At 49.4% G+C, this 23,437-nt stretch overlaps 3 protein-coding genes and 1 pseudogene across 5 annotated transcripts; 2 read left to right on the forward strand and 2 right to left on the reverse strand.

Annotated features, from left to right (window-relative positions):
- Nucleotides 1-835: 835 nt before the first annotated feature.
- LOC120678805 (ranBP2-type zinc finger protein At1g67325-like) lies at nucleotides 836-6,328 on the reverse strand. Of its 3 annotated transcripts, none has more exons than XM_039960183.1 (10): nucleotides 6,036-6,208; nucleotides 5,773-5,818; nucleotides 5,554-5,666; nucleotides 5,163-5,448; nucleotides 4,716-4,777; nucleotides 4,481-4,532; nucleotides 4,283-4,392; nucleotides 3,528-3,558; nucleotides 3,130-3,281; nucleotides 836-1,310 (listed from the first exon to the last, which is right to left on the reverse strand). In XM_039960183.1, exons 1-10 carry the CDS (start codon nucleotides 6,045-6,047, stop codon nucleotides 1,134-1,136), a joined length of 1,041 nt encoding a protein of 346 aa, XP_039816117.1. In that variant the 5' UTR covers nucleotides 6,048-6,208; the 3' UTR covers nucleotides 836-1,133. The 3 variants fall into 3 exon arrangements, with proteins under 3 accessions (XP_039816117.1, XP_039816118.1, XP_039816119.1); XM_039960184.1 differs by having other exon boundaries at nucleotides 1,134-1,310; nucleotides 5,163-5,445; nucleotides 6,036-6,328; XM_039960185.1 differs by lacking the exon at nucleotides 836-1,310 and adding an exon at nucleotides 2,590-2,982.
- Nucleotides 6,329-8,947: 2,619 nt separating this feature from the next.
- On the forward strand, nucleotides 8,948-10,968 carry LOC120677354. The gene is made up of 2 exons (XM_039958504.1): nucleotides 8,948-10,466; nucleotides 10,542-10,968. Exons 1-2 carry the CDS (start codon nucleotides 9,029-9,031, stop codon nucleotides 10,676-10,678), a joined length of 1,575 nt encoding a protein of 524 aa, XP_039814438.1. The 5' UTR covers nucleotides 8,948-9,028; the 3' UTR covers nucleotides 10,679-10,968.
- A 1,506-nt stretch (nucleotides 10,969-12,474) lies between these two features.
- On the forward strand, nucleotides 12,475-15,487 carry LOC120677396 (pollen receptor-like kinase 5). Its single transcript, XM_039958549.1, has 3 exons — nucleotides 12,475-13,604; nucleotides 13,694-14,467; nucleotides 14,563-15,487. The coding sequence occupies exons 1-3, from the start codon at nucleotides 12,902-12,904 to the stop codon at nucleotides 15,270-15,272; spliced, it is 2,187 nt and encodes a 728-aa protein (XP_039814483.1). The 5' UTR covers nucleotides 12,475-12,901; the 3' UTR covers nucleotides 15,273-15,487.
- Nucleotides 15,488-19,064: 3,577 nt separating this feature from the next.
- Nucleotides 19,065-20,197, reverse strand: LOC120677317 (annotated as a pseudogene).
- Between the last annotated feature and the right edge of the window lie 3,240 nt (nucleotides 20,198-23,437).

Here is a 23,437-nt window from a genome sequence, read left to right on the forward strand (position 1 = left end):
TTAAATAACGTCTAATTATAAAATTACCTCCACAACTATGGTACTGTAGCAGTTGCTCTAGCTAATGAGGCATTTGACCGCACGATTAGAGGATGATTGAGCGCGGTTACTGTAGTATCACTGTAGCCAATCATGATGGAACTTGGCTCATTAGATTCGTCTCGAAAAGTTACACACATTCCTAAAAAAATTTTGCAAATAAACTTCATTTAGTACTGCATGCGGACATTCGTCTTTTAGTGCAATTGTGATTTGATGGGTAACCAAACATGGCCCAAAAACAAGCGAGCGATCTCAGGCTCGGGGGGCATCGATCGACCGGACGGCACGCGGCGCTAGCAGCTGCTGCAGGCCTGCAGTGCGAGGCGCGGGTGCCGCTGCTGTCGTTCCCAGCGGCGAAGGGGGGAGGACGGTGGTGGTGTGGATCAGGCGGGACAACGCCGCGAGCCGGGAGCATCTCACCTGGGCGCTCGTCAAGATCACCTATGCGGGGGACTGCGTTGTCGCCTTTGTCCTCAAACAGAGAATAGAAAGTAGCGGATTGAATCTAGACCAAACCAACCCAATCTGATTTTCTAGTAAAACCAAACCAAATTGGACCACTTTACAAAGTTAAACCAGTTTCCACTGTACCATAGCCAACCACAACGAGAACCAGACTGTTAGAACCGGTTGCAGTCCAAACCTTGAATTGTACCACTCAGTACGAAAATAAAGTTCAGGCCCTTCTGCCACGTTTTCGCTTGATAAGGCGTCTGCCACTTCAAAATTCTCCTTCGCATGTGTGCATCAAACAACTTTTTTGGTGGAAAGATTCGAGGATTTCAGTAACAAATGGCATGGGGGAAATTATCTCCGGTACATTTTAGAAACGTGATGAACTTACATCAGGAGTACGGAACAATAGTGGCGTGCTCAAACTTAGGCATAAAGAATAAATAAAGAAAAGGATAAAAAGGAAACAAGGCACTCCAAACAGAAACTGAAATGGCTACATCAAGATACTGCCCCCTGAACATCACAAATGCTTACCATCTCGAACTTCCTATAGCGCTGCCAGACGCTCACTACAGAAGCATATCCACGAGGTGCAAATTTCTCACCTTCATTTCACAATATGAAACGGTAGCAAATTAGTTTGCAAGACTGTTCTGCAACACACTGAGTGCTGCCATCCGGAACACGTGAGAACTCATTGGTGCTCCAGCCACATCACCAGGAAGATCCGTCTGTGTCTGCTCACTGTTGTCTTGAGATTCATGAAGAAGTCGCAGCTTTGATAAAAGCTTCGTAATGTTACATGACAAAAACTAATTCCAATGGCATTATGTCAGTGAAATAGTCACAATCGAGACTAGCATGCAAGGTGATGGTCTACCACTGCACAGTGTGATGATGCACATCACTTTCACCAAGGAGCAGCTCTTCTAACCAAGCACATGAGAATGGTGAAACTTGAACACGGTAATCCCCAGAGGGCATGGAAGATGATAACAGTAACATATGCAGTCATGCAACTGAAATGTCCACCATTGACTTGTTTCAGACCTAACAGTTACTACAAGCAAAAGTAACTACCAACTACCAAGTAAAGTGCTCTCCTAAGTACTCCTCCGTCCCAAAATAGAAGTCATTCTAGAAATTTTAGGACAGATTAATGAGAAGGTAAAATGACCATGTTTGCCCCTATTTATTACCTATGTTACCGGGACACGGGTGCGGGAATCGGAATCCGACACGGATGCAGGTGTCGGACTCGGCAAGCTCAGAAAATTAGGATTCGGGGATTCGTCCAATATATATTTTTAAAATTGATTTAATAGTATTTTAGCTTTTCAAATAATAAATATATTCTAAGTGTAGACCTACAACACAAACTAGAAGTCCACAAGAGATCCCATTAATGCTTTACCCAAGGAAAAAGCCTGACAGCACAGCAAAAGCTGCAGACTAGCTACGGTTTCTGCATGACAGAACCCTCAAATCGGCATTAACTCCGTTCGCTGGGCTGGAGCTGGTGACTGGAGTGGTGTGAGAGAAAAATATTGTTGGCTGGCTGGAGTGGTGTGAGAGGAAAATACTGTTGGGCTGGAGCTGGAGCTGGCTGCTGAACACAGAAATTGAAAACACTTCTCTCTCTACCGCTACACATGTATCCATGTCTTCTGCTCGTTTGCTAGCTTGTGCACATCAGCACATTACCTTTTTTCTCTCTCCCGGCAACAAGATTCGTCCTCAGCGTGTCAGATACGAGTCCAGCCGTGTCTGCGATACGCACCGACGCGGCAAAAAAATTTTGGACACGCGTGTCCATGTAACACAGTTTATTACCTATATTTGGCAGTAATTGATTCGTACATGCACATGCACTTTCTAAATAGGGTAGAGTGACTTGTTTTTTTGGGACAAATTTTAAATCTTAGAATGACTTGTTTTTTGGGATGGAGGGAGTATCTTAGTAGACCACCTTGCTAAGTTGCTAACATCCCCAAGAACATTATTTTCGAAGGTAAAAAAGGTTGCCATCGCCAACCATTCAGAAAAAAAAAAACACCTGTAAAATACCAAACCATGAATTGAAAGAAAAACGACCAGAAACACAGCATTAACAAAACCAAAAAATGTTGAACAGTAGTGATAGTTCATAGCAGAGGAGTGACAATCTATGACACAGACAACTAGAGAAATTTCATATAAATATGACAATTTACCCAGAGTATCAGTAACAAAGACAAGTAACCAAGTTCAGCCAGGAAAGGCAAGATGACCAATTCACATGACAAATGGATGTTCGTGACCAAAATCTGTAGTGATTACCAACTCCAACGTGTTTACCATTAGGACCCTGACTCAACTAAGGTCTCAAGGGGAAGAAACTTGTAACGACAGCAGTGACTACTGACACAGATGGACCCCACATTCAGACTGAACCTTGACGATGACGCTGGACCTTCTTGACCCTCATTACTGTTCTAGGACTCACTGTAACAGTAAGGACATGATATATCAAGCTATGCGCAAGCAACCATGAGGCAAGAAAATGATTAAAAATAACTTTAATATGCAACTTAATGTTCAAAATAAAGGTGTGCCAAATGTCCTGATCATACTGAAGGTCATGAAACAGACCTGATTGTCCTGATCTGTTGCTGAATCATTTGTATTGTTTGTCTGCAGTGGCTTCTCTGCTCCACATTGAGGACGATTGCATTTTGTTCTGAATGGATAGTTTATGTTATTGCACTGCTCGCACTTCCAACTGCCCTCTGGCATCTTTGGTTCTATCAATGAGAGGTTGGGTGTGAAATTAAATAGAGTTGATTGAATAAATTACATAAGCCTATGATAAAGATAAACTAGTCCATAAATTATGCGTATAAAACTCCAAAGAAAACAAACTAATTGCCTTTGAAGAAATGTCTAGTGATAACAAAGTTTTCTAAATTTAATAAATTAAAGGCATTTGATATACACAAAAAAATCTAGCGATAAAAGCAGCAGAAAGCATTTATAGTATGGAAACTTACTTGAGCCTCTTGAACCATCTGGCTTAGATCCCTGCAGAAAGAGTGGATATACAAGCAATCAGTAAAGTATACTTAGCTCTATAAACGATATACAGAAGCCCAAGCATTAGAAATGTAGACCCAAGTTTAGATGAAAGAGAACTACTTTTAGATAAGAATAGCCAATACTTGTTTGCTAAAAGTTCACAAAAGTGTTATGGTTTAGCTTATCACATATCACACCAACAGTAATGACTAATGAACATCAAGCGGGTGCAATGGCATGAGTCATGTAGCAAGTTAGCAACAAATTGTCAGTTAAATGAGCAATTTCTTTGATAATGTTCATGAACACTCAATAACAAGAGAGTTGTATTGAGTTTTTTTTTACTACAGAAAAGGAGATCAACAAAAGTACTGAGATTCCGATGTCCAATAGATGAACAAGCATACAAATGCAATGATGAGCTACTGCATACCAGAGATATCCAGGCATACATAAGCAGACCATTTAGAACAATAGTATACAATGAAGACTATGTAGTAGGCTATGTTGTAGCCTACCCCAACTCGCTTGGGATAAAAGACTATGTTGTAGTATACAATGAAGACATATAAACTACAAACACATGACTAATCTTGTGGCAGCAAAATCAACTTCAAGCACACATGCAAAGTTACAGTACTATCGATAATTGCAGAAAAAACTGAAATGATTTTAGTTCCAAAACATGAAACTGAAAGTAGTTATATCGAATCGCTCATCTGTCTCATACCTGGTTTTCAGGTCTTGGTGTGTTGCACTTTCTCATATTACAGACTGTGCGAAAGGCGAAGTTGATGTTGTGGCAATTTGGACACTCCCAATCATTATCACGCCCAGATCCTGCAGTGATAGTTCAGGAGAATATGCAGAGATTAACCAAGTAGTAATAATTTAAATGAGTAAAAACTACAAATTCAATCATTTATACCTGCAGGCTTCTTCTGGGAACCTTCATCAGAATATGAGCCAGCCCTTGTGCCCTTTCAAGTTCAAGAAGCAATGAGCACATTGAGAAATGGAGTAGACACACATTATAATTATCATGAAACTGGGAATGCAAAGTAACAGCAACCAATGTGCGGATAATTCTTCATTTAAGATAACAGTAGTTAATTCGAATTAGCATGAGTGGCATGTACGCAAGGGTAATCAGAAGAGCATACCATTGAACCAGGACTAGGAGGAATTAAGCCATATCTGTCCATGGGCATTCCATACATTCCACCTATTAATGGGACAGTAAATGAGATAAGTCTTGTCACTTTTGAGTGAACACATTGAGAACTTTGGATTGGAAAACATGCATCGTGACCCCCAATCAAAGAAGTGTCAATGAGGACACGTGGCAGAACGCAAAAGTAAATAGTCCCCAAAGAGGCAGTGCTGGTCTGCTGGACAAGCTAAGTATCTATGATAAATGAGGATCAAGTGAAAAGAAATGGTGTGCTTATGTTCTGTAAAATCCAATTGTTTACACACTATGGTTTGCATAAAAGGAAGGATTGAAAATATTGGATTCTGCCTACTTATTTTGATAGGTAGATTAATATTAAGAAATGCAAGGCAATATCAAAATAAGGCATGCAAATCATAGCCAAAGAACTTGTTACCTGCTCCCATCATAGATCCACCAGAATATGGAGGTGGCCCGGCCATTTGCATCGGCCCGTAGGGGCTCCCCATCGGTATGCGACCACCATATCCATATGGATACGCCGAACTCCCAGGGAACTGAGGAATGCCATAGCGCGGCGGCATTGCAGGTCCATTAAACATGGAGGTCCCATACGGGGGAGCACCCCCACCAAGGTACATCGATGGAGGTGTCCCTGGGCCCATGTAACCCCCTGACGTGGTGTAGTGGGGCGGAGTCTGCATAGGCTTTTGCATGGCCTTCTGAACGGCAACAACAGCAACACGCGGTGAATGCAAAAGCGCTAGCGACAAGCGGAAGTACTCGCAGGTACACTATACTAAAGCGAGGCAAAAACCATCATGTACCGTGTGATCCGCTGGCCTGGACTGGTTGCAGTTGCGCATGTTGCAAGTGGTGCGGAAAGCGAAGTTGACATTCTTGCAGCTGGGGCAAACCCAGTCATCCTCACGCCGGCTGCCTGAGACACGCATGTTTTTTTTGTCCCCCGGGAAGGGGGAAACCCACCCAGACGCAGCTTAGGTATCCGATGTGACAGAGAACGAGGAGGCGGCGGGGTAACCTACCGTCGGTGCGCGCGCGCTTCCCAGCGGATTGGTTGCGGCTGTCGACCTGCAAACCCACGCACGAATTCGTTAGACCTGGCGGATGTCTGGGATTCAGAGGGAGATCGACGAGCACAGCACAGAGAGTCCAAATCCAGCAACGCTAGCAAGCTTCCAGCGGCCGCGACTAATGGAGTAATGTAGCGCGACACCTGCTCGAACCCTAATCGACCGGCGGAATCGAGGAGGGCGGCGCGAGGAGGAGGAGCTGAGCGGGGCGGTACCTGAGAAGACATGGCTGGCGGTGGCGGTCGGCGGTCGGCGCGGCGGTAGGCCTTACCGCTCCTTGGAGCGGAGAGGGAAAGCCGCAGACGCCGCGGAGAGGAGCGGCGAGCGAGGGAGGAGGGAGGAGGGGAATCAGACGGAGCAGCGGGCTAGGGTGTTGCGATTTCGGCTTGGGAAATTTCCGGGGTGCAGATTGGCTTTTGCCTCCGCCGCGTCGGCCTGCGGTGTACTTGCACGGACGGCACTCCCGGACGACGAGCTGGGAACTGGTGGTTGGTTGCTCCGCCGTGCGGGCCAGATGAGGGTGACATTTAGGCCCATCTCTGGTTAGTGGACCCTTTTGATCTCACGTGGCAGTATGCTCCGGCCCATGTCTTCATTTTCTTCTTATAAAAAAATGTACATTTTCTTCTGCTTTTTAGATTGATACAAATTACAATGCTATAAGAATTTATAATTTTGTGGCATAGAATGAAATTTAAAATGCATTCATAAACTAAGTGTTAAATTTTAATGACAAATAAGCATGCCTTTTGTGACCTTGCACTCTTTGAAAAATAGAAACTAAAAGTGCAGTAGTAAACCAAAGTATAGTTGGCCAAATGGCCCGAAGCCCATGGGGGCCCGAGGCACGGCCCAATAAAGTCCGACCCAAGCACGGGCCCAGCACTATGAATTTAGGACCCGGGTCGGCACGGGCCCATAGGTGGGCTGTGTCTGGGCCTCAACCTCAGCACGCTGGACGCGTCCAGGCACGACCCGATAATACCGGCCCGATGGGCGGCACGGCCCAAGGCCCGCTCCTAGTGTCAGTTTGTTATATATAGATGTCAGGAAGTATTATATATGATGGATGGATTTTATATGATGGATGGATTACATATGTACTGGTGACAATTTGTTATATTTTGTTGATTTTCTACCAATGTTTTGTGAATCACGATAAAAAACTGTGTTGAATCAGTGTTTTAGTGCCCTGTCGTGTTTGGGCCTGATGGGCGGCACGGGCACGATGGGCGGCACGGCACGGCACGAAATTCTAATCGTGCCTTTTCGTGCCGTGCCCAGGCGAGGCGTGCCTGGGCCGTGCCGCCCATTTGGCCACCTATAAACCAAAGGCATAAGAGTAGCCATGTAATTGGCCATAAGATGGTTAGTTCTGAGCTAAACTAACCATCTTAGTTCATTTCTATCGTATTCTTTTAAGTAAGACCAAAATAGTTCAATAACTAGAAACAAAGGCGCGGCAATGCCGCGCCCACCACAGAGTAAGCCCTGCTATCCAATTACTCAAATGGATTATTTGCTAGTCAATAGTTGTTGCAATCACTGATCTGTAATCCGAGTTACCAAACAATAGTTGAATTATCAGCAGATAATATATATAAATGATCAATCCATGTTCCATGGCACTGCAAATTCAATGAGTTATCAGTGTGTGTCAATGCAAATTTATGTAGATTGCCATAGCAACATCAAAGCAAAACTAAGTAATACATGTGCAATATCTTTTTTTTGATAAATCTCCCCTCTGAAACCAAAGATAGGTAGCATCACAAAGCTGCATCCTTGTATGTGAGAAATTTCATCATCCTCAGAAGAACCTGCACTGAGGAAGGATGAAAGTATTGATGATAATAACTGTAGGTCAGGTTCATGACAATCAAACACCTTTTAAGTTGTGGAGGGGCTGGTTAGCTGAAACAATCCCCAAAGCACGTTGAAGGTCAATGGTTACATTAATGCAAGTGAGGATTGAATTTTTTTTAGCTGATTACTATGGTTAAAATCAGTAGTTTGTAGCAAAAAATGATGCAAAAATCGTAGTTTGGTAAGCTTTTAGTCCAGTAAACCAACCTGAGCCTTGACGTTTGTAGCATAGGATAGAAGTAAAGGACTGTGCAGCTTCCAGTGTTAGGGCTGGACATTTTGTCGAAAACCTTGGAGGCAGTGGAGGCCACGCTGGTTGCTGGCAAAGGGCATTGCAGCCTACCAGCCTTGGAGAGATGGTGCAGCCACTGGAGGTCATAGATGGAGCTGCTGCTTGCGCCAGTATTGTGTTGACCTGCAGTCGTGGAAGCTGCTCTCCGAAGTGACCTCCGTCGCTGCACTCCGGGGAGGGGGAGCCGCCAAGACTGGCAGATCCAACGCTACCCATGTTGAAGTAAAGGGATGGCAGGGGGAGAGGAGTGGGAAGGGAGAAGAGAGGGAGGTGGCTGCCTGCGGCGGCCATGGCAAGGGGAAGGGTGTTGGAGCTGGCGGACGACGTCCGTGGGTAGTGCGGCAAGCGGGTGATGGGTGGTGCTGTAGGCAGAGTGAGGCGTAGGTGCAGAGGTGACGCGCAGACGAAGGACGGCGGTCGGCCTGCCGGCGACAGTGCAGGGGAGCAGACAGGTCCGCGAGGATTCGCGAAGGCGGCGGGTACGTGGCTTAACGGGCGAGAGATGGGTATCAGATGGTCTGCGTCGCAAGTTGGGCGTATCCAACGGCTAGCAATCTAACGGGTGACGTGGCCCTATTTGGACGCCCGTGGTTTGGTCCAGGATTCGTATATAGACAGCCCGTTTAGTTTCCAAATTTTTGGTGCTACAGTTTTATAATAGATTCGTCTCCTGATTTTCCGTCCATCGATGTAATTAGTTTTATAATTAGTCAATGTTTAATACTTCTAATTAGTGGTCAAATGTTGTCCAAAAAATTTAATTTTTGGGAACTAAACTGCCCCAGAGATTGCTGACTTGACAACCTCTGACGAAAAGCAAAACAAGTGAATGAGCGAGTTTGCATCGAAGACCTGCAGCAAAGGCAACCAAGAAGATCAATTCCTGCTCAATCCTTTTCTTGCTTTCAGCTACTGCATCCCCGCGCATCTGCGTGCCTAGTAGTCCCCGTCTTGACTCGCTTTTGTTGCATCACACACGTACACGGTCGAGATCCAGTGAGCCTTCTGCGCTTCGACCTCGCTCCCCGCCCCTGTGAAGTGTGAACGGTCATGGGCCTCCCCTCTCGCACCTCTCCTTTCCCCTCCCGACTCCTCAGTCCTCACGCACACTTGCGCGCCATGGATGGCACCTCGCCGCTCACCGATCGCCACATGTTCGGCTATATATTGTACTCCGATCCCGCGACTCGACGGCTTCATTCTCAACTGTGTCGAAGCATCTACTGGCTAGCTAGCGCAATGATGGAGTTCTCTGACGAGGAGGAGCAGGGCCCGTCGCCGGCGTCGGAGTCGGAGTCGGTGCCGGAGTGCCCGCCGCTAATGGCGCCGCAGCCGCCGTCGTCGCAGCGGCCGCTGCTGCTGAACCCGGCGTACGCGCGGTGCAAGTCGGTGATCCACGACGAGCTGCGCAGCTTCCGCGCGTTCCTGCAGTGGTGCGCGCTCGACCACTCCACCCGCGCCGGGCGCGCCGCCTCGTACGCGGCGTTCCTGGCGCTTGCGCTCCTGGTGCCGGCCGCCGTCTCGGTCTCGCTCCGCGCCGACGCCGCGCTGTCCCCGGCCTCCGCGTCCGCCATCACCTTCAACCGCGTCGCCCAGGTGCCCGCCACGGGGCTCGCCGCCATCTCCTTCGCCACGCTGGCCGTCTTCTTCCGCCGCCTCGGGGGGCTCCGGCAGCTGCTGCTCCTCGACGGCGCGCTCCGCGACGACACCGCCTACGTCCGCCGCGGCTACGCGCGGGAGCTGGACCGCTCGTTCCGCCTCCTGGCGGCGCTCCTCCTCCCGTCCCTCTGCGTCGAGGCCGCGCACAAGGCCGTCTTCTTCTTCTGCACCGTCCGGGTGGAGCCCCCCGCGGCGCTGGGCGTGGTGCTCCCGCCGCTCCTCCCGCCGTGGCGGGTCCCCTGGCGCGCGGTGGCGCTGGTCGCCACGGTGGCGTCGTGGGTGTTCCGCACGGGGGTGTTCCTGCTGGTGTGCGTGCTGTTCCGCCTCACCTGCGAGCTCCAGATCCTGCGCTTCGTGGGCATCCACCACATGTTCGACGTCGAGGCGCGCGCCGCCGCCGCCGCCGAGATCTTCGCCGAGCACCGCCGCATCCGGACGCAGCTGCTGGCCACCAGCCACCGGTACCGGGCGTTCATCATCTGCTGCCTCGTCACCATCACCGTCAGCCAGCTCGGCGCGCTCCTCGTCGTCCTCTCCTCCGGGGACGCCAAGAGCTTCTCCAACACCGGCGACCTCCTGGTCGGCTCGGCGGTGCAGCTGAGCGGCTTCTTCATGTGCCTGTTCGGCGCGGCCAGGATCACGCACAGGGCGCAGAGGATCGTGTCCATCGCCAGCCAGTGGCACATGAGCATGGTGGCCGCCATGCGCCACGGCAAGCCGTCGCCGGGCAGCGACGCCGACGCGTCCCGCGTCTCCGGCTCGTCGGCGGCCGTACCCCAGGCGGCGGAGCCCGGCGCGGCGTGCTCGTACAAGAGCAGACAAGCACTTGGTAATTCACCAAAGCAACCGAACTCTGATTTGCTGCCATCAAATGAGGCCAACTTTTTGTTGCTGTGCGCTGTAGTGACGTACCTGCGCCACAACGGCGGCGGCATCACCCTGTTCGGCTTCACGCTCGACAGGGGGCTCCTCCACGCCATCTTCGTCTTCGAGATGACTCTGGTGCTCTGGATCCTCAGCAAAGTTGTGGTGCTCCAGTAGGACCCCGTGTACACGTGTCAAGACAGTCTTATGCATGGTAGTGCTACAAAATTTCGCTCGCCATTTCGCCTCAAATGTAGGATAATAGAATAAATGACCCTTATAATAATACAACAATAGATAGTAGTACCTATACTCGTATAAACGTATGACGTATTGTACATTGATATGATCCTCCGGTTTAACATGCTACTTTTTTTTTGCGGTTAGTTTAACATGTTACTTTGACATGTGCTTTTTATACTAGAAAATAAATTAAAGAAATGGAAGCTTATTTTAGCCCAAACCAAGAGCCTTTCTTGGCTGAACATTTCGATTTTTCTCCGCAATGATTTTAATGGCTCGTCGGAGGGACAATTCTGCTTTTTTCGAGACGGGCTCACCCCATTTCCATTAACATGTAACGGAAATACAGAAGTTCAAGAGTTTAAGAACGGAGGGGAGAAAGGGGAGAGGAGATTCAACCTTCAGGAACGCATGACCTGATTCAGGTCAAGCGCCCTGTCATATTACAGACTAAGAAAGCTCCCGGGTTCCTAGAAGCACTAAAGTTTAACAGCGACTAAAAGCAAACCACGACCCATTACAGCCATAAAACAAAACAACAGCAGAAAGAAGATCAGCCGTCGACTTCCGCCTCCTCGTTGTCCTCCTCAGTCACAGCAGGTAGAATCCTTGGAGTGTGGCTTGGTTGTGTCACCACCGCCCGGTGCACACAAGCCAACAGAGCTTTGACGCCTTCCAGAATTTTCCCCTGCATTTCCGGTGGATAAAGACCTGCCCAGTACATCATGAAGGAGCACGCATGGTAAGAGATTTCAGCTGGGTGTTTGATTAGTTTCGAGTCAAAACATGCTTTGTTTCTACACTTCCAGATTGCTGGTGGGACAATTCTGCTATATTGTTGAAACATTTTTCTACTCTTTTGTGTTTTTATATTTTTCATTAGAATATTTTATTTTCTTCAAAGTAATTTCGTATTGTCTTGCCAGTAAGATTGTTATATTCGTGAACCTTTCTTAGTTTTGAACATGCTACGTGTAGAATAGTTTTTAGTTTTATCGAGAACATTTTTTGTCACTGGTTTTTCATGGACTTATTGGTTTCAAATGAGGCCCACAAGCCGAGAAGAGATGGCAAAAACAACCTCACATATGTCTAAAATTATATGAGGGTGTTGGTGGTATAAATGAACCATAGTTAAAAATTGGTCAAAAATAGTTATGGACTTTTTTAGATAATGGAAAACATCCGGCTTCAAACCTCTTCATAGAAGGGGCATCAGTTCAAAATTATTACATCACATACAAAATTTAAAACATATAATGACCCATCATTATTGACCAATGCGTAAAATAAACGGCCATCCATGGGATGCGAAGAACTCCATAGATCTTGACTCTAGACCCCGCCATGCTTTGACAATCTCATTCTTTCTTTCATTAGTGTGCCGCAACAGAGCCCAAAACCGAAGCTAATGTGTTGGCCTCGAGCTCGGGCCGTGGAGGGAGGAGCAGAGGCTCCTCGCGGCGGCGGTGGCGGGAGGAGAAAGAAGAAGGGAGGAGAGAGGGAGGAGGCCGACATATGGCCCCACATGTAAGGGTCCACATCACTGCACGGTCAGCCTGCCACATCAGCTTCTGGGGTATGACGTGGCTGAATTGGACCTAGATGACCCATTTAGATAGTTTAGGGATCCAAAAATACAATTTTATAGTATGAGGATCTGGATGAGAATCGTTCGATAGTTTAGGGACGGGCCATGAAATTTACTCATACGAAAATGAATGGTCGAAAAAGCCTTCGTGGCCTCGTGTGCAAGTCTAAAATCCACGTTCTTGCTGACGCCTTGCCGCGTTTAGTAGTAGCTCAGAGCAGAGGCGCTGCAACGACTTGACAACCTCATCGGCCCACGGCCGCAGCAAGGCACATTGCTATTCCTGGCCACGACCACGAACCGGCAGCCGCATGCCATGCTCTCTCGCCACCATCCTCGCCACGCGCGCGCGCGCGGGCGGTGGCTCCTGAATCCACTCTCCTCCCCCTTCTCCGCCTCCCTTGGCGTCGACCTCCCGCTTCCCCCCTCCCTGGAAAGCCGCGGCCGGCCTCCCACTCGCGCGCGCCCGACGAGAGCAGGGCCGCAGCGTTGCCGCCGGCCGCATCACCCGCCGTCGTCAAGCGCTGGCGCCGGCGGGCTGGCTCCCCGTCCCCGCCGCCCCGGACATGGCCACAGCGCCACCGCCGTCGCTAGCGCGCCACCTCCTGCTGCCGGCCGGGCGCCTTTTCCTCCTCCTCCTCCTCCCGCTGGCCGCTGACGCCGCGCGCCTCCCGCTGGCCCTCGCGCCCGACGACGCCGACGCGCTCCTCAAGCTCAAGTTCGGGATCAGGGACGACGCCGGCGAGCTCAGCAGCTGGGCCCCCGGCACGAGCCCCTGCGACGGTGACGAATCCAAATGGGTCGGCGTCATGTGCAACAAGAACGGCGTGCACGGCCTGCAGCTCGAGGGGATGAGCCTCGCCGGCAAGCTCGACCTGGGCGCCCTCAAGGGCCTGTCCGGCCTCCGCACGCTGAGCTTCATGGACAACGAGTTCACCGGCCCGATGCCCGACGTCAAGGAGCTCAGTGGCCTCCGTGCCATCTTCCTGTCCGGCAACGAGTTCTCCGGGACGATCCCCGCCGACGCGTTCGCCGGGATGGGCTGGCTCAAGAAGATCGTCCTCTCCAGCAATAACTTCTCCGGCCCCATCCCGGCGTCGCTCGGCGACCTGCCCAAGCTCCTCGATCTGCAGCTCAACGACAACAAGTTCCAGGGCAAGATCCCTGATCTGAAACAGAAGGAGTTGAAGGAAGTCAATCTCGCAAACAATGAGCTCGAGGGGGAGATCCCGGCGAGCCTCAAGAACATCAAGGCCGACATGTTCGCCGGTGAGCAACGACATGGATTTCTGGACCATGTTGTTCCTTTGACGTCGACGTGGACAGCATGTGATCTGTTGCTGTACAAATGTGTGCAGGCAACAAGAAGCTTTGCGGTGCGCCGCTTGGTGCCAAATGCGAGGCCACTCCGCCGCCGGCAGTAAAGGCGCCAGTGCCGAGCTCCGACAAAGACGCCGCGGCGTCCACGGGCGCGTCCGCTGATGACGCGAAGCAAGCAGCTCAGAAGCCCGTGGAGGGCGTCACGTCCTACGGCGTCCTCGCCGCGGTCCTCGGCACGCTGGCGATCGCCGGCGTGGCGTTCTTCGCGCTGCACAAGCGGCGGGACAGGACCAAGAACTTCGGCCCGGCCGCGTCGACGAAGCCCTCGGGGCCGAGGGTCGAGCTGCAGCCGGCGGCGAAGGCCGAAGCCAGCGCGGCGCGCGGCGCCGCGCCGGCTGCGGCCGCCGCCGCCTCCGCCGCCGCCGCGGGCGGTGGCGGCGAGGAGCGCAGCAGCCGCGCGGGCGGCAGCACGGCGCGGAAGGTGGAGCAGGGGCGGCTGACCTTCGTGCGCGATGACCGCGGCCGGTTCTTCGAGCTGCAGGACCTGCTCAAGGCGACGGCGGAGGTGCTCGGCACCGCCAACCTCGGCGTGTGCTACCGCGCCACGCTCACCAGCGGGCACTCCGTCGTCGTCAAGCGGTTCAAGGAGATGAACCGCGTGGGCCGGGAGGACTTCGAGGAGCACATGCGGCGGCTCGGCCGGCTCAGCCACCCCAACCTCCTCCCGCTCGTCGCCTACTACTACCGCAAGGAGGAGAAGCTCCTCATCCACGACTTCGTCCCCAACCGGAGCTTGGCCAACCTCCTCCATGGTGACTAGCCACCATCAACACGATCGACTTGGTTCTCTGTTTTGTTAAAGTCTACTAATTGCTTGCTTGGTGCTCGATCGATGGCACGAACGAAGGCGAGGGCCGGGGGTTGAAGAAGGCGGTGCTGCACTGGAGCGCGCGGCTGAGGATCGTCAAGGGCGTGGCGCGGGCGCTGAGCTACCTGTACGACGAGCTGTGCATGCTCACGGTGCCGCACGGGCACCTCAAGTCCTCCAACATCCTGCTCAACGGCCAGTACGAGCCGCTGCTCACCGACTACGCGCTGGTGCCGGTGATGAACCAGTCGCACGCCGCGCAGCTCATGGTGGCCTTCAAGTCCCCCGAGCGGAAGCAGTTCGGCCGCTCCTCCAAGAAGAGCGACGTCTGGTGCCTCGGCCTGCTCATCCTCGAGATCCTCGCCGGGAGGCCGCCGAGCTACGACCTGCCCAAGGCGGGCGCCGCGGCGGCGGCCGAGCCGTCGCCGTCGGCGTCGGCCCAGCAGAAGACGGCGGCGGCGGGCAGCGACCTGGTGTCCGTCGTGGGCTCGACGCCGGAGGGCGAGTGGCTGCGCGCCGTGGTGGACCCGGACCTGAAGGTCGAGGACGACGAGGACAGGGAGGAGATGGTGAAGCTGATCAAGATCGGCATGGCGTGCTGCGAGGCCAACGTGGACAGCCGGTGGGAGCTCAAGGCCGCCGTCGACAGGATCGAGGAGCTCAAGGCGGTGGACCGCGCCGGCGAGGACCAGTCCTTCTACTCGTCGGTGAACGACGAGGAGGACCTCAATGATGTCGCCATCAACTGATGGATCGACATGGGCCGGCATGGGGATCAATCTGGGATCGTGCCGTGTGTGCATCGTACTGGCATGCCGACACGATGAAACGTACGTGAACTAGTAATGTGTACGCTTATCTTTCTTGCCGGTGGTAGAAAAGAGGTATATATCTTCGTATATATATAACACGAATCTTAGTTTGGTTTTCTCCGGGCAGTGGTCTCAGATAAATTTTCAGCAAATTCAACAGAAGTTCGTTTTTATTCAAATTGTCAAGAGTATCCTATTGGACTTGCGAAACTATGAATTCTGCAAAAGAGAAAAACGCGAAACCCACCATCATTTCAGAATCATTATATCAGCATCAACGACACCATAATTTAGTGGGCTAATAACCATATTTACGGCCTTGGTCATCATTTGGCCTTGAAGAAAATAGCTTTGTAAGTTCACCACAAATGTGCAATCTGATTTTGTGAGTATATTTTCACTAATCAAATCAATATAAATGGGCTACCATCACTACTGGAAAAAGGCCCTTAGGCACCGGTTGAATAGAGCGTACCGGTTTTCCAACCGGTACCCCGAAACCGAGACCAAAGGTTTTTGGCTTTAACACCGGGTAACACAACCGATACCAATGGCATTCATTTTTGTCAAAAATATGCATGCAATGATGGCTGGGATTCGAAATTGGGACTTATTGCGTCACGTGCACCTTTCTTACCATCTCACCTACACATCACTTGTGATGGGAAGAGAGATATTTTCCTTTTGAAGTAACCCTTGGATGAGGATTAGGTACCGGTTGGTAACACCAACCGGTACCTAAGGCTCTTAAGGTACCGGTTGGTGTTACCAACCGGGACCTAAGGCTCATCCGTAGGTACCGGTTGATGGTACCACCCGGTACTAATGTAAAAGTTACCACCCGGTACCTATGGTGAGCCTTAGGTACCGGTTGGTGTTACCAACCGGTACCTAAGGCTTATCCATAGATTCCATCAACCCCAAAAGTACCGGTATGAAGATGAACCGGTACCTATGCTAGCATAGGTACCGGTTCATTTTTATACCGGTACTTTTAGGGTGGACCTTTGGCTTGTTTTCTACTAGTGTATTTTTTTAGAAAAAAATAATATGAGGCGATGTTTCTTCTCAATTCTCATAGTCAAAATTATCGGTTGGGTTCACCAGATTTTATGAAGTGTTGATATAATACTCTTCATCACCATTTCCTTTTTTTTTTGAATTTCTCCTAAATGCTAGATTGGTGTTCTGATTCTGAATAATGCTAGGAGCCTAGGATCACTGAAGCCCTAATATTTTGCAAAAACTTGCCACCAAAGAGGTACTTGCTTAAAAGCCACTCAATGGATAGGCAATAAGCCTGTGTCGTTCAATATGAAAAGGTGATAAGTGTATAAACATAATATATGATTGTAGGAGAAAAATGTTATGCGCCGTAGGTTGGGAAAAAAAACACAAGACAAAAGTCTCATGCTTTTTGTCCATTAATTGAAAGGGGTATATACATGCCAACATATATAGAGGATAAATTGCTTAAATTCTGGTGTCAATTGAATATGAGCCAATATACGTAGATGATCATAAATCAAGGAGTCTGAAGTATACAGAAAGGTAGTAAAGAATGTAAGAGTCTAAAGGAAGTCTCATGTTAGTTGTGTTCACCTGGTTTCTTAATTAGTTTGGGTGTGGTGTTCTGATCTGTCTTTCCTCCTCTTGATAAAATACATGCTCAAGCACTTATTTTTATAAAATATAGGCAAATAGGAATGAGTTTGCGAAATTATTCTCACATCCACTCCATTGGAGAAAGAATCCATGGCATATCGTGAGGTGAGATAAAAATGTTTTTCCTTTTTTTAAGGAGAAAAGACGAAAGAGCCTCCTGAATCAAGAAGGAATTGGTTTATGCTGGATCGATGCTGGTGCACGTAAGTTAGGTTGTCTGTTTGTCATGTAAGTCACACCCAGAGCTTCATCATTTTGGTTGCTGTAGGTATGTTATATAACGCTTGTGTTAGTGGCTGGTGGCGAGTTAGCTCACGTTGTATGATAAACTTTTATTTTTTAATACAAAGATACACGGCTCTCCTGCACATTCGACAAAAGAAATCAAGAAGGAATTTGCTTCTTGTGACATGGAAACGGCGCCCTATCAGCTGACTGAATCAATTAAGCAGCAGTGTGGTGCACTTGAGAGCTAAAGCAATAGTGCATTGTCGTGTAGTCAATTCTCCATGGATTTTCCTTACAGATACAATAAAATAAAGAAAACTAGTAAGGTGGCCCGCGCTAATAGCGCGGTTAGTCTGATTTCAGCTATCATAGTAATATGTACATAAAATTCATTTTTTTCTCTAGGTAGTTTCTTTTTTTCTTCTCATAGTGATGAGGTATATGTGTACATTTTTTTAAGCATTCCAGAAGTAGGGCCATTTATTTCTACTTCGATGGAACCAACTGTTCATACTATTATTACTAAGTTTTATAATTTTATTCTAAATTTAGCTTTTTACTAATCAAAGTATCACAATAATATTTTGTGTTATTTATAATTCTAAAATTAGATGTAAACTAAGATTAGCTCATATGGTAGAACTTGTCCACTTGTGTTCAAGACTAAAAGTTCTCGACTCAGCATGAGTCCTCACATTCAGTGGTAGTAGATATGCCAGTCGACAGCGAGATGCTTGTAGTGACTTTGGGATCTACTTGCTCAATCCCCTGGAGGTGCTCGAGAGTGGTAGAGTTGCGTGCACGTATTCATAGAGGTGAGTATGTGTGCATGTTTGTGAGCATGTGTGCTTGTAATTTATTTCATAAAATAAAATTCTAAAAATATCTATTTAGTAATTGTATTTGTCATAGACTTCTATTGTAGCTATTTGCATCCCAATTGGTATGCAATTGATTGCTAATTTTCTTTATCCTTTAATTCCATATTTAATTTTTTATTAGTCTGATTTGACATGGAGCCATTGTGTAAACTGCTAATTTCTTTACGATAATTTCCTAATTTTTAAAATTTTAAATATATATAGTATTCTTATTTGATATGGATTTTTTGAGTTAGTCTAGATAGTTAGATCTTCGTAATGCTTCAGCTCGACATACAGGACATACAGTTTGGCGATGGAAGCCACACTCCACAGCATGAAAGAACACACCCGCACGATGCCCAAATTGAAACAATCTGATATGGATACATGTATCACAAATATTTGAACTACAATTCCATAGCCCAATACGGGCATATGCAAGTCATTCCCGTCGTTTTGTTGGAGTGCTCGTTAGCTTGATCAGTTTCTCTAGGCATGCAGCAAAACAATTTTTAGTAGCTATTTACTTTTCGTATTCGGTAAGGATTTTTAATCGAAAGCAAGTTTTATTAATTTATCAATTCTGAAATTATATATACTACCCGTATTTGATGTGGACTCGCCCGTTAGCCTAATCAGTTTCTCTAGATGTACAACAAAATAATTTTTAGTAGCTATTACTTATCGTATTCGGTAAGGATTTTTAATCGAAGGCAAGTTTTATTAATTTATAAATTCCGAAATTATATATACTAATCGTATTTGATGTGGACTCTTTGTTACTAATCGTATTTGATGTGGACTCTTTGGGTTAATCTTGACCGTTAGATCTTCATAAAATCCAACAGTGCAAATCCTTCTCTTTTTTAGATTAACGTGGGAATTTCTAGACCATCTCGGCGAACGTGGTGGCTTTTTTTAACACTCCTTTAATAATATAATAGATAACCAACCCAACCCACTGGCCAGCTGCTAGAGCACAAACTAGTTAGTTGCCAGTGAAAAAGGAAGCCTAGCTTGCACAAATGCATCCCAACAACTTGCAACATTCTACAGTTGAATTGGCACCAATGTAAAGCATATTCCATGGTGATGCTTCTTGCCTGAATTTCTGCCTGTCTAAACTTAACCATCATCACATCAGACTTCAGTGCTCTGATCACTCTCGGTATGCACCATGTCCACCTTCGCATTGGCCTCGCCATTGCTGCTCCCTTTCTGGACGTACTCGACCGTGTCGATGTTGTAAAGTATCGGGAGCACGGCCATGGAGCAGAGGCACGGCAGGACGGGCCCGAAGATCCAGAGCAGGAGCGGCGCGCCGGCGAAGAAGAGCCGGTTGCCGGCGAGGTTGAGCCGGAACCCCCTCTCCATGACGTCGGCGACGTAGTCCCTGGTGAGCGGGAGGTGGAGCGCCGGCGACGGGGAGAGCGCGTTGACGAGGAAGGAGGCCTGGTTGAGCGTGCAGATGGCGAGGCTGTGGCAGAGGAAGGCGAGGAGGAAGACGAGGAGGAGGACGAACGTACTTGAGCGCCATCATGTACTCGCCGTGCGCGCCGAAGACGGCGTCGCTGAGCGGCTTCTTCACGGCGTAGGTGCTGCTGAGCACGGCGGCGACGCCGGTGCAGAAGAGGATGGACGTCGTGGCCGCCAGCGTGGAGCCCATGAGCACGTTCCGCACCGACTGCACCACCAGGATCGCCTGCTTCTCGTTGTTCTGCGCGCGCACCCACGACCGGTCGAGCAGTAGGCAAGGTCAGTGATCACTGCGGCCATGGCGATGAGCTAATTAATGACATCGATGTGCAGCTACGGCTAGTACCTTCATCATGGAGAAGACCCAGAGGCGGCGCGCGGCGGCGCTGATGCCGACGGTGGAGCTGAGCGGGCTGCGGCGGACGGCGCGCCAGAGCCAGAGGTGGTACACCGCGGGGAAGAGGACGGCGAGCGGGAATCAGCACCACGTCCAAGTAGCTCTCCCTCCACGCCATGGCCAACGACGATGGAGATCTCTCTCTCTCTCTCTCTCTCTCTCTCTCTGCTGCAATCTCTTTCCCTTTGCCTCTCGATCAGCCGGAATGCGCGCTCGTAGACGATGATGTCGCACCACCGTGACGGGGGCTCCGCTTGCTGTCCGCTCCGGCGTGGGATATATAGGCAGGCGGGGAGCCGCCGGCCGCAGCCGGTCGAGCTGACCGTGACCACCACTTTCTTGGTGGAGCGCGAAGAAACGCGAGGAGACCACATCGCCAAGAGTGCGAAGCACATGCACGTACGCCGCTCGCTCGCTCTCTCCCATGGTGGACACCTACTCCAAGGCCACGACGCGCATAGAGAAAACCCACTGACCAAAAAGTGGTAAAACTAAAGGAGAGCATTATATTAGACATTAGCCGCGACAAACCCTTCATCCTGTCCCGGGCCAGCATGACGAAGCAGACTGGAGTTCCTCTTTTTCTGCCTTTTTTGCTCGCTTTTCGTGGACAGTTTTTAGAGGGTAAAAAAGTAGCCAGCAGGTTTGCATGCATTGATGTTTTTTTTGACAAGGTGCTAGATAGTGCTCCTGTTCTTTAGATAATCCCACTTATGGCATATGCTAAGTAAAGCTGGACAGCTAGTCCATTCGTCGGTTTGCTTGTGATTTGAAGGATTCTGAAAGTTTTTTTTAAAGGATTGTCTATCATTTTATTAGTTGTTGCATGAAAATGATTTTGGTAGTTTTTCTATAGGAGGCAATCATCTAGAATTGTCTATATTGTAGTGAAAAGGCTTGTATATATAGTTGGATTTACAGCTCCAATTAAATCTAACCTTTTACTAGCAAAAAAATCAAGTGTTTACGCCATCATTACTAAAAGTTACACTCAAAGGTGACGCCATCATTACTAGCATTAACTGAAGTACAAAAAACTCAGGTGTTATTAGGAGGCTGTAAAATATTTACATTATTCTAATCTTATATGCCTATAATGGTAGAGCACAAACCTACTCCAAAGTTCATTTGTTAGAGCCCTCCTATAACCCCCGGTCATGGTTTAGCTTTTTTTCCCTTTAATTAGAAAACCATTGTATTATAAGTTCATTTGTTTATGCCATCATTGTCGGTACCTCTGGACTAGGGTACCCCCTCTTGCTGTGTCAAGACTCGCGTAGTTATCCGTAGCTACGCCCTAAGGAGCTGAGCAGTCGGACCCCAGGGGTCCGACTCCATCCCACCGGACCAACGGTCCCGGACCCGCTTCCCGCTCGGGGACGGGTCCGGTGTCACCACGTGTCCCAGAGGTATTACTGTGTCTAGGCGAGAGCCTTGTAGTTATCCTTGACTACGCGCTGACGACCTGAGCAGCCGGACCCCCGCGGTCCGGAGCCCTTCTCACCCGGTCAGCGGCCCCAGACCCATTCCTTGCTAGGGAAGGGTCCGGTGACGCCGCGTGTCCCGGAGAAGGGAGCGCTCAGCCAAAATAGCCGAGGGCCCCGAACCCCCATATACTATCCGGACCCCTCAGCGGGGAGGGAACAGACACCCCGCCTGGGGCAGGTCCGGAGCCGCCACGTGTCCGCAGGAGTAAGCACGGCGCGCGGCCGCGAAGCTTCCTCGGGAAGACTCGCCCACCTACTGCATTCAATACGGGAGACGTAAGTGCGCTCTGCCACAGCAAAGCCCGAGGCGACTTTTGTCATGCTGCATTATTGATTGCGCGTTACCAAGGCACACAGTGCAGCCGCAATGCGCCGCCCCACGCCATGCATGTCAGTCTGATACGCCAGTTGGACACAACGGCTCACCTTCGCCCATCATGACCGCCTACGCAGTAGACCCAACAGTCTACGCCGCAACCTACACTGCCTCAACGGGCGCCTCGCCGATGGGACAAGTAAAGACCCCCCTCGGTCAGAGAGTCTACAGTACTATGAAGCGTATCCGGGGAGAGATTCTCAACCACTGTAGCACCATTAATGTCTTTTTCGTGGTATCACTATACATCCTCGTTAGGCCCACCTGTCGAGGTCCAACGCCTGTGTACGCATCTCCCTTGCGCTATAAAAGAGAGACGCCCGTTAGAGAAGGACTAGGGTCAAAAAGTGACTTGGAGGCAGAGGATAGACCTCATCCACAGACACAAGAGCAATACACCTCTCAGTGGACGTAGGGTATTACGCTTTAGCGGCCCGAACCACTCTAAATCCCCGAGTGTTCTTGCTTCATGAGTAGATCTGACGAATCGCTTGCGCTTTCCCGAGTAACCACCCTCTGGGATTAGGTGGGTTGCACTACGCCACCCGGCTGTGACCCTCCTTCTAGAGCCACGACAATCATTACTAAAAACATATTTATACAGATGGTACCACTTATTCTGCAAAATCAGCCTACATGATGTTCTTCCAAGGAAAGGTAACACTCTGAGGGGCGCGAAGCTGATCTGGAAGGCATGGGCACCGCTGAAGGTGAGGTTCTTCACTTGGCTTGCAGTTAGGCAACTCATTTATTTGGATAGCTGATCGGAGGCGCCGTCATGGATTGCCAGTAGGGGTGGATCTAGCATTGGGTCTAGGGGCTCCAGCCCCACTAGACCCCACAAACGAATGAAGCCCCCCTTGAGCTCTCCTCCATTTTTAAGAAGAAAGGAGGAGGAAGAAGGAGATGAAGAAGAAAGGAACGGAGAGGATGAAGAAATCAACACTCCTTTTTATCATTTTCGGATCCGCCACTAACTGCCAGGGGCTACAACATGCAGACTCTGTGATCAAGAAGATGAAACCGCCGACCAGTCGATCACCTTCTCTACAACTGCATGGATGGTCACAGAATGGAGCACTGGTTATTTGGTTGGTTCAGACTTGAGTCAGGATGCGCATGGATGCTGATTGCTGAAGGTTCCTTGGTTTTAGCCTCGAGTCAGAAATGGCCCTACTGCGCTCCCGTGTTTTGGAGAAGGAAGTATCGTATTCGTATCTCCAATTCTCCATGCCTCCATCCATGACCAAGCATGCGAGCAGTCCTTGTGCCCTCGTGGGAAATTGGGTTGTTGGCTTGGCTTGCTGCAGACCAGCCGCTCGCTAGCAGTGGACAAAGCTCATGCCTTGACCGTCGTCTCTGTAAACAAGACGGCATGCTTGTGTGTCGTCCTTCCTTTTCTTTAACCTTTGCTGCCATTACAGACAACATTATGTAAAACAGTTAGAGAAGTGCTCCTCTGCTAAGGCCACTACAACGGCAAAAGGCAAAAAGCATGCATATCTAAGCACACAATCAAGTTAGATTACTGTCATTAAAATTTTCTGGCAAAGCAAAAGTAGATGAATCAGGCAGCATATCTTTGCTAACTCAGCGTCAAATTAAAATGC

The sequence above is a fragment of the Panicum virgatum genome, chromosome 6N (assembly GCF_016808335.1).
Source record: "Panicum virgatum strain AP13 chromosome 6N, P.virgatum_v5, whole genome shotgun sequence".
NCBI lineage: Eukaryota > Viridiplantae > Streptophyta > Magnoliopsida > Poales > Poaceae > Panicum > Panicum virgatum.